The sequence below is a fragment of the Panthera pardus genome, unplaced genomic scaffold, assembly GCF_024362965.1.
Source record: "Panthera pardus isolate Hobbes unplaced genomic scaffold, ASM2436296v1 HiC_scaffold_16, whole genome shotgun sequence".
In the NCBI taxonomy this organism is placed as follows: Eukaryota; Metazoa; Chordata; class Mammalia; order Carnivora; family Felidae; genus Panthera; species Panthera pardus.
The window spans coordinates 125,867,919-125,877,502 of record NW_026526721.1 but is presented as its reverse complement, the minus strand read 5'-3'; the positions used below and the strand labels follow the sequence as shown (position 1 = coordinate 125,877,502).

Below are 9,584 nucleotides of genomic sequence, written 5' to 3'. Positions count from 1 at the left end.
GAGCTGCTTGTTAGCTGGGGAAACAGATGGACAAGCTCCTAAGAGTTCAGTTCTAAATTCCTAGAGGAGTAGTTCTCAAAATCTAGCAAGCGTCAAAATCACCTAGAGGTCGTCTGGTGAAACATTGCTGGCTGCTCCCTCAGAATTTAATTCAGTTGGTCTGGGGCGGAGTATGAGAATTTGAAAGTCTGCATTTCCCACTTGTTCCCACTGCTGGGCCCACATTTTGAGAACTACCCACTAGAGGTTAAGTGCGGCACATAGTTGGTCTGTGTGTCTGAATCCTGGTTCCACCACATCTTTAGTGTTGGCTCTTGATCAAATCACTCTACCTCTCTGTGCTTCATTTGCCTCATCTGTGAAATCAGGATAATAAGCTAATGCACGTGAGTGCTTTAAGCCACACCTGGCAGTGTTTAATACATGTTGGTTAGCTCCTATTACCTACTCATTTTCTGGAGGTGGTGGGACGACCAAATTCGAGGTCAAGGTAGCCAGAAAAGAGCAAGGATTAAATCCATCTTCTGTGCAGCAAGAAAGGCACCAGATCTGAGGACAGTACTATCCTTCTCAGGATGATGTCCCAGAGCGGTAGGGAGTCTCAAACTCTCAGGCTTTTCTCCTAAGCGTGCTGTGACGTCCAGCCCATAGGCTCTCTACGTCCCACCCATGCTGCGCAGGCGCAGAACCCGATGCCCATGCTTGACGCAGAAGCGTACTCAGGAGCAGGGGCTGGGAGCTCGCCGCGGAGCAAAGATGGCGGTAGCAATGCGCGTGGTGGCGGCTGGAGCAAGACTCAGCGTTGTGGTGGGCGGTCTCCGCGGTGCTGTCCGCAGCCTGTGTAGCCAGCCCGTCTCGGTTAACGAGCGCATCGAAAACAAGCGCAGCGCCGCGTTGCTGGGAGGAGGCCAGCGTCGCATCGACGCACAGCATAAACGAGTGAGTCCTGGGGGACCCGACCATCCCCCTGGCGTTCGCAACCTATTACAGAGTTGCCGGCTCGCGGCGCCCCAGTCCTTTCAGCCAATCCGCGCGATGCCGAGGAGGGGCGGGGACGAGAAGGTTCACCTTGAGAACCTGTAGCCTTTCACCAAATGGCAGGTAAAACGAGAATAAGCACCTTTGTGCCTCATTGCCCTGTGCTTTACTTCTGGATTTTTAGTCGCAGCTGCTCGGCCCCAGACAACTCACCATTTAACTTCTATAAACTTTTGGACCAGTTAATCGCTAGGAGTCAGTTTATTGAAAGGAGAAAATAGTATTTTCCCCCTCACAATCTTATTGGTAGAGCTACAGAAGCGATGACGGGCACTTAATAAAAAAACGAAACAAAACAAAAATTCTGCGTGTTCTTCTCATGCCCGGAGGAAGAGTGGTAGGTAGTATACGGTTCTTGCTCCATCATGGTAACAGGAAAATCGAAGCATATGGTGGGGGAAGAAACTTGGGCAAACTCTCACATTAATCTGGGGTGGGTTGAGCTCCCGGATCTTGTGGGAACTTCTGCCTCCTCAATGCTGGCTGAACGCCTTTAAGATCCCAGCATGCATAGACATGCTGGGTAGGAAAGGCACGATGCGCGACGGAGGCAGGGAGGTTTTTGAGGCGAGAATTACAGCTGGCCTTCAGAGATAAGCTGGGTGGCCATTTATCAGCAGGAGAAACTGAGGCCCAGATGGGTGACCAGGGACTTGGAAATAGGCTCACGCGGTGCGTCACTGACATGTGTGTGAAACTGGACCTTTGTGCTGAGTGAGTTAAATAACCGGGAAGATGCAGAAGTGAAATTCTTAGCGGTGAAGGGCACCGAGGCACATGTCAAGCCTGGGGGTGGTGACTGGGGTGGAAGGCTGGGGGTCTTCAGTGAGGAAATTCGAACTAGTTCTTGATTGAATTCTAGGTGTTGATTTAGATGGAAATCCCCATTTGACAAGAACATGAAGGTGACCATTCCTTTTTGACAAGTTACTTAATCCTGAGGAGTCAGTTTATTCTAAACAGAAGATAGTAATAATTCTTAACTCTTGGGAGCAAGATGTGTATTTGGTTGTGTGTGGTGCCAGGAGTGCTTTCCCTTCCTCCCCTGGGGTGGCTCTGTCTGGGTTGAAGGAATTTTTACATCATACTTTGGAAAGGCCTGGCAGTGCTCCTGTGCACGCTTTGTATTGGGGCCCATTGCTGAATTCTCCCTGGAACATCACCCCACCTCTTCGCTAGGTGGACCCTACTGGGTTTTGATGCAGGCTCCAGAAACTATTTTTCTTTTGCCAGAGCTGACTTAGGAGGCTGACTTGATTTAAATCCCCTACTCCACCCCCTTTTCAGCAATTTTTGGATGACTTCCATAGGATAGATTTCCAGAAACGGAATCACTGGGTCAAAAGATAGGAATATTTTGAACACTCTAATATATGTTGCTAAATTGCTTTCTGGAAAACTTACTCCACACAACAGTGTATACGCTTGTCTGTTTTAAAACGACCTCACTGGCTTTGGCTGCTTTATTATGGGGGGAAAAAAGAGCCAACTTGAGGTTTTTCCCTGGGGTGGAGAGAGGGCAGAGGACAGTAGGCCTGGGTGTTTGGCTTAGTCTAAGGGCTTGAGAGTCCAAGCAACAGAGGCTCTTGATAAGTTGAAGGTTCCAACCTCCTCTCCAAGAAGCAATTTTTCACTCCTCTCACATGAGCTCTTTACCACTCTGTTTAACTCCTTTTCATCTCAGGCACTACCTGCTGTGGGGTTGTTGCCATATTATAGTATCACTGTCAGGTGTGGGGTTTCTAAGCCGAGCCCCAATGTAGGATAGTAGGAGAAGCCATAGAAGAGGCAGAAGAACCAGGAAGTAGTCCTGAAAGTGTCTTTGGGGTTGGACACTAGTGAGGTGAGTTTGTGTGGGGTTCCCTAGAAGAAACTTGTGAATGTGGGGGTGTAGCCTTAGGCCCTTCAGTAAGCCTGATTTAGTTTTCCACCTCCTACTTTTCCATTCTTCTTTTTATTACTCCTTAGGTCTCCAGTAAATGTTTGTGTAACTAGTTATCTTGTTCCAGGGTCAGGCTCTCCTTACCCCCACTTCTCTCCATCTTTTCCTCTTCCCACTTCCTTATTTACCCTCCACAGTTGGTAGCTCCTGGAGTAGCCTGTCTGCCCTGATTTACTTACTGGCTGATATCTACTGATAACACCAGTGTTTTGGGTGGGTTGATGGAATAGAGGCTTTCATGTGAGGTGAAGGGGCAAAACCTGTCTTCGTGGCCCACTCACAAGCACTCCTTGCTTACTGACCTTCTCTATGATGGCATGACTGAATGGTTTTTGTTGCATTTTAGGGAAAGCTGACTGCCAGAGAGCGGATCAGCCTCTTGCTGGACCCTGGCAGTTTTGTTGAGAGCGACATGTTTGTGGAACACAGATGTGCAGATTTTGGAATGGCTGCTGATAAGAATAAGGTATCTTTTTACAATGGTGGTGTGAGCCTCTAAGTTGCACTGTCTAGCCGTGGCCCTGCTGACCTACTCATTAGCCTAATAATGAAGGCCATCTGGAACTCAAGGTACATTTAATAGTTTTCAAGTTAGAGGGCTGAAACTGTAAGAGTGCCTCTGAAGAAGTACTATTGGGCCTCCAGATTCCCCCAGTTACCTTTGCAGATGAAGGAATGGAATGGGACTGTTCATACCTTGTGCAGTGTGACTATGGCCCAGTTTCCAGGTCTCTGGTTGTGGGTTCAGAGTTCTCGCAGGTATGGAGTGACAAACTTAGAAGGAAAGGCGAAAATGTCTTGGTTGTGTTCTGGTCCATCTAGGCACCAGAGACCCCTAAAGCAGGACCACTTGCCTCTTTTGACACTTTGACTTTATGGAGTTTTTAAAGTCAGAGTCACCGACACTTTTTTTAATTGGATGTTCTCCATGGTATGCAGAGTTCTCTGGATTCATTTTTGATCAGTTTTCTTCAGGTCTGTATATATGCTGTTATTCACCAAAGATTTGTGAATTTGGCATCGCATCAGCTGGCTCCGTTTGAGTCATTATGGGCTACACAATATTCCAGGATTCCAAGCAAAATGATGGGTTTTCCCTAAGGCTTGGAGGTGGGGTGTGTGGCTTTCTAGAGTTGCCATGTGTCATTATATGCCCTTCTCCTTCCTGTGGCATTTGGTAGCAGTGGCCCTAGGGGGAGTCTTGATTATTTTACTGTTAAGAAGGAAGATGAGGCCTAACTATAGTGTCCGTTACTTCTGTTGATGAACCAGTAGCCTAGTGCTTGCTATTGCAGAGCTGAGAAGGGGAAGGGGAGATTCCTTCATGTTCTTGGTTCATATTGAATTTTAAGAAATTTAGGGTGGGTTATTTTATTTTTTTGGTCTTTCATTCGGGCATAATTGTCAAATTCATTAAAAGATGTATTTGGTTTTTTTAACTTTTATTTTTCTGTTTTTCTGGTAGTTTCCTGGAGACAGTGTGGTCACTGGACGGGGCCGAATCAATGGAAGATTGGTTTATGTCTTCAGTCAGGTATTTAATAACTCGAATAGGCCGAGCTTTCCTGGAGGGCAGAGCCAGGACCAACTATGTGAGAAGAAAGTCTTGAGGAATGAAAACTTGCCTGTAGTGGGGGCAGAAGAGGGATATACTTTGTTTTTCAGTGCATGTGTCCAGAATATTCTACCATAGTATGTGTTTTTCTCAGAATCCTGAGTCTGTTTTAGGGATAATCACAGGGCAGTAATCATGTAAAAAGTCCCAGGAACCAGGAGTTTATTCTAAGTGAATGAGATGTTTCTTGGTGGGTTGGGTGTGTGCCTGGAGGGCATCCATGTCCTGGGCAATGTGTGGGCCTAAGAGAGTGCTGTGAATGCAGCCTGGGTGGAAGGGACTTGAGTCTCAGGAACATAGGCCCCTCAGTTTTGGGCTTCATGAAACTATTCAAACAAGTTTTGTTAGGCTTCATAAGGACGGATACAGTTTCTTCACACTGAAACCATAGGAAAATATAGTAGGCAGAATAGCTCCCAAAGATGTCCAACTCCTAATTCTCAAAACCTGTGACTATATTACCTTACATGGCAAAGGGGAATTAAGCTACAGATGGAATTAGTGTCACTGATTAGCTGGCCTTAAAATAAAGTAGGCTGGGTTACCCAGGTGGACACATATAAACACAAGGGTCCTTAAAAGAAGGAGAGGCAGAAGAGGAGGTCGGAAGAATGTGCTGGGAAGGGCTTCACCTGCCATTGGTGTCTAAGAAGATGGAGGAAGGAGGTCATGAGCAAAGGAATGCATTTGGTCGCCAGAACAGGGAAAAGGCAAGAAAACAGATTCTCTCTTGGAGCCTCCAGAAAGACATCTAATCATGCTAACCTTGAGAGTAGCTCAGTGAGGCCCATGTAAGACTTCTAAATTACAGAACTGTGAAGAGAATAAATTTGTGTTGTTTTAAACCACTGAATTTGTGGTAATTGTTACAGCAGCTAATAGTAAACTAACACTTTATTATTTTGGGTTTGATTACCACCCCTCTCCACCTCAAGACATGGAAGTATACGTATAATTCTAAATACTTAGTTCCTTTTACAGATCTAAAATTATAAAGCTTGTTAAATATTAAAATTATGGGTTCACTATTAAATAACTGATTAATTTTAAATGTACTTAGTACCCATTCACTTAATGAATTACCTTTGACATGTTTTAAAACTGTTATAAATGGGTCTACCAACTACTTAACTAGAAGAAATTATGAGAGCTAGGCAAAAACTTGTACAGAAAGAAAGATGCAAAAACGTGTACAGAAGGAATTATTAATAAGATAGCTAGAACAAAGTAAGTTATTGTACTTTCTGGACTCAACCTTCTAACTTTTGAGCAAATACAAAATTCATTGAATTGATACTTTTGATTACTTCTTATGCCCATGGGGTAGGGTAGGATGAGGATTGGGGGCGAGGAGAGGGAGATGACTGAGCCAGAGTTCCTGCCCTGAAAAACCTAATCTCATTTTGTAGATAAATTGGGGCAGAACAGGAGATCTGTACAGATGAGGGCAAGAGTGATTCTGGGTAAGTGCTGTGGGCCCGGGACAGTGGATGATCACATTCAGCCTTGAGGAATGCTTTAGGGAAAATGGGGCATTTGAAATAAGCCCTGAAGGATACTTAGGGTAGGGAGTGATGAGCCAGTTTTTTGTACTGATCCCCAAAATGTTAATATCTGCAGTTGTTTTTTCTGGGGATCTTCTGCTTTTCTGTAGAAGCAGCCTTAGTCTCTTGACTGATAATTGTTCATAGGTATGTTCTGGGGGAGGACAATCTATTCTTGTATAGGTTCCTAATCTCAGATGTTTTTAGCCTCACCTTTGCTTTCTTTTGCCACTGGTGATTGTGAATCCAGAGTCCTTCTGGTGAAATTGCTTTAGAGAATAAATGTTTCCTCTTCTCAAGGTGAAGGAGAGGCCCTGTGGGGTCCAACTGCTCCTAACCCAGAGTTTTTATCAGTCTGTTCCCCTGCCCCCCCCACCCCCCCCCCCCCCCCCCCCCCCGCCTTCCTATAGTTCCTGGGTTGTTCCATCCTTGTGGTTACTCCCCCTGCAGTATATAGGCTTCCATTTGCTCCAAGTCAGATATTCTTTTTGTGCTTTCAGTTCCCCTGAGTTTGTTGTTCACTCTCTCCTCTGCCATTGTTTCCTCTTGCTTTTTTGTCCTCCTGAGCTGACTCTGTTTTTAATTACTCGCTTTTTGAGGTGGTTTTAGAAAGGAGGTCCTTCCCACAAGAAGCCCTTTATATCAGAAGGTAATGAAATTCCATAAGCAAGAGGAAGCCGTGAGGGCTCTGATTGTCTTTTTTTTTTTTTTTTAACCTCTCGTCAAAATGGCAAATATTTCTTTTTCTTTTTTTTTTTTTTTTAACGTTTATTTATTTTTGAGACAGAGGGAGACAGAGCATGAACGGGGGAGGGTCAGAGAGAGGGAGACACAGAATCTGAAACAGGCTCCAGGCTCTGAGCTGTCAGCACAGAGCCCGACGTGGGGCTCGAACTCACGGACCATGAGATCATGAGCTGAGCCGAAGTCGGACGCCCAACTGACTGAGCTACCCAGGAGCCCCAGAATGGCAAATATTTCTAGTAATAGAATTGCCTGCCTGACATCTATAGAATCTGATTTTTCAGGTTAGTTCTGCATGAAAAGTTTTCCTTAGAGAGCTAGGATTCATTTTTGTAGAGCAAAGACTGTCTTTTGCTGTTGACAATACATGAATTCCCTCTAAGGTACAAATTACTCCATAGAATAGTGAATAAAAGACCATTCCTAATTTTTTGAACTCCTGAAAATCCTTCAAAAACTTTTGACTAAGAGTTTTTCATTTTGTCTTCCTCCTGGCTTTTCATTCCTGGCTAGTGACTATATTTTATTTGTTGATTTGTTTTCTTTTTAGGATTTTACAGTTTTTGGAGGTAGTCTGTCTGGGGCACATGCCCAAAAGATCTGCAAAGTAAGTATTTAATCTTGAAAACCCAGTACTTTCATCAGTCACATAGTTCATATTAAATATTGGGGTGCAAGGCAATGAGCTGTGTATGTGGGGTGGGTGCAGACCCAAACATCCCTTTAGTCCAAGGCAGGAATTCTTCACATTTTTTGTATCATGGATCCCTTTGGCAACCTGGTAATGATTTACATGCATAAGATATGTAGGATTACAAAGAATTAAAAAATATTAAAAAAAAATTACAATTGTAATATTCATGCTTTTTATGTTTGTTTATTTTGAGAGGGAGGGAGGGAGGGAGGGAGGGAGGGAGAGAGGGAGAGAGAGAGAGAGAGAGAGAGAGAGAGAGAGAGAGAGAATCCCAAGCAGGCTCTGCACTGTCTGCACAGAGCCTGACATGGGGCTTGATCTCCCCAACTGTGAGATTATGACCTGAGCTGAAATCAAGACTTGGATGCTTAATCAACTGAGCCACCCAGGCACTCCTATTTGTAATCTGTGTGCTTTCAAATTTATCAAATAACAAGATTTAGCTGTGCATTTAAACCTCTATAGTTTCAAAGTAGGCATGAGTGAAAATGCTACTTCAAGATACCTGCAACTTTAGTGTGACATAAAAATATCCGTGGCTTCTATTAATATAAAGTCACAGGTATTTCTCATAAAATAATGATTTTGTTTCCTGTGTTCATAATGAAAAGGTATGTTAAAGATCAGCTAGAGTTAATAAAGGTAAAGATTAAATTTTTTCCCATCCAAGCACTGCATGGACGAAATCTATTACAGACCCCTTGGGATTCTGAAGACTCCAGGTAAAGAGCCCATGATCTAGGTGGAGAGTCCAGGTACTAAAGGATAAAGAACAGTGCAAGGATTATATGATGGTATTTTAAAAAACACTGCTGGGGCACCTGGGTGGCTCAGTCTGTTGAGTGTCCAACTTCGGCTCAGGTCATGATCTCACAGTTTGCGGGTTCGGGTCCCGCATCAGGCTCTGTGCTGACCACTTGCTCAGAGCCTGGAGCCTGCTTCAGATTCTGTGTCTCCTTCTCTCTCTGCCCCTCCCCTGCTCATGCTTTGTCTCACTCTGTTTCTCAAAAATAAATAAATGTAAAAAAAAATTAAAAAAAAAACCTAAAAAACCCCCACTGCTAGTGATGAGATGCTCTGGAGATGAATAAAAGTATAGATCATACTTGGAGAAATGTGGAATTAAAGGTACGGTTGACTGTTAATAGTCAAGCAGTGCTTCCCTGTGTAATGGAAAACCTGGATTCTAGATGTGATCTTGTCATGTATTATTTCTGAAACCTTGGGCCGATCACTTAACTTTTAATCCTCTCTAATTTTTCTTTTCACTGCCTCTGTTATCAGGTTGAATGAGATAATGGAAGCGGAAGTACTTTGTGAACTGAAAAGGGTTCTTAGGAATGTTGCTTATTAAGCCCTCAACTACTGACCCATGAGGAAAATATGCCTTATTGCAAGTGAAATCAGGCTTGGGCCTGGCTCTGGTTAACAGATGGATCTACATGTACTTTCATAAAAATACTATTTTGTTATTGTGCTTAGTGTCAGTTCTTTCAAAAGAGTAAGGGGGGCAGGGGTAGGTGGTGACGCCTGACTGGCTCAGCCAGTAGAACATGTGACTCTTGATCTCAAGGTCATGAGATCTCAAGTTCATGAGTTCTCAAGGCCATGCCCAAGCCCTACGTTGGGCATGGAACCTGCTTGAAAAAAAAAAAAGTTGGGAACAAAACTGGATACTGGAAAATATTATAGCCTGGGCCTGTGGCTCAGAAATGGTTGCTATGAGCAGTCTTATCCCCTGCTGGTGGGAAGTGCTTTGGCTCTTGGATGCCTGAAGGGCTTTAATCAGCCCTTAAAATTTTGGTTCTGTTTTCCATGGAGGTACCTAATCATCATGGGGAATGAAGCCAGTGTTAATGATTCCTGTTTTGAGAAGTGTAATTAGGAGTGCCCAAATGGCTCACTTGGTTAAACATCCAACTCTTGATTGCAGCTCAGGTCATGATCTCATGGCTCATGAGATTGAGTCCTGCATCGTGCTCTGTGCTGACAGTGTGGAGCCTACTT

The 9,584-nt window shown here is 44.2% G+C and overlaps 1 protein-coding gene across 3 annotated transcripts in view; it reads left to right on the top strand.

Moving 5' to 3' along the window:
• The first annotated feature begins 702 nt into the window (after positions 1-702).
• The window catches only part of PCCB (propionyl-CoA carboxylase subunit beta), a 92,627-nt gene continuing 83,745 nt past the window's right edge, over positions 703-9,584 (top strand). The window contains exons 1-4 of one of the 3 annotated variants that reach the window (XM_019437256.2): positions 703-939; positions 3,327-3,446; positions 4,446-4,514; positions 7,434-7,490. In XM_019437256.2, coding sequence (XP_019292801.1) covers positions 757-939; positions 3,327-3,446; positions 4,446-4,514; positions 7,434-7,490 — 429 coding nt within the window. In that variant the 5' untranslated portion in view covers positions 703-756. The remainder of the gene's footprint in view (positions 940-3,326; positions 3,447-4,445; positions 4,515-7,433; positions 7,491-9,584) is intronic. The other 2 variants (XM_019437248.2, XM_019437265.2) reach the window with 2 other exon arrangements.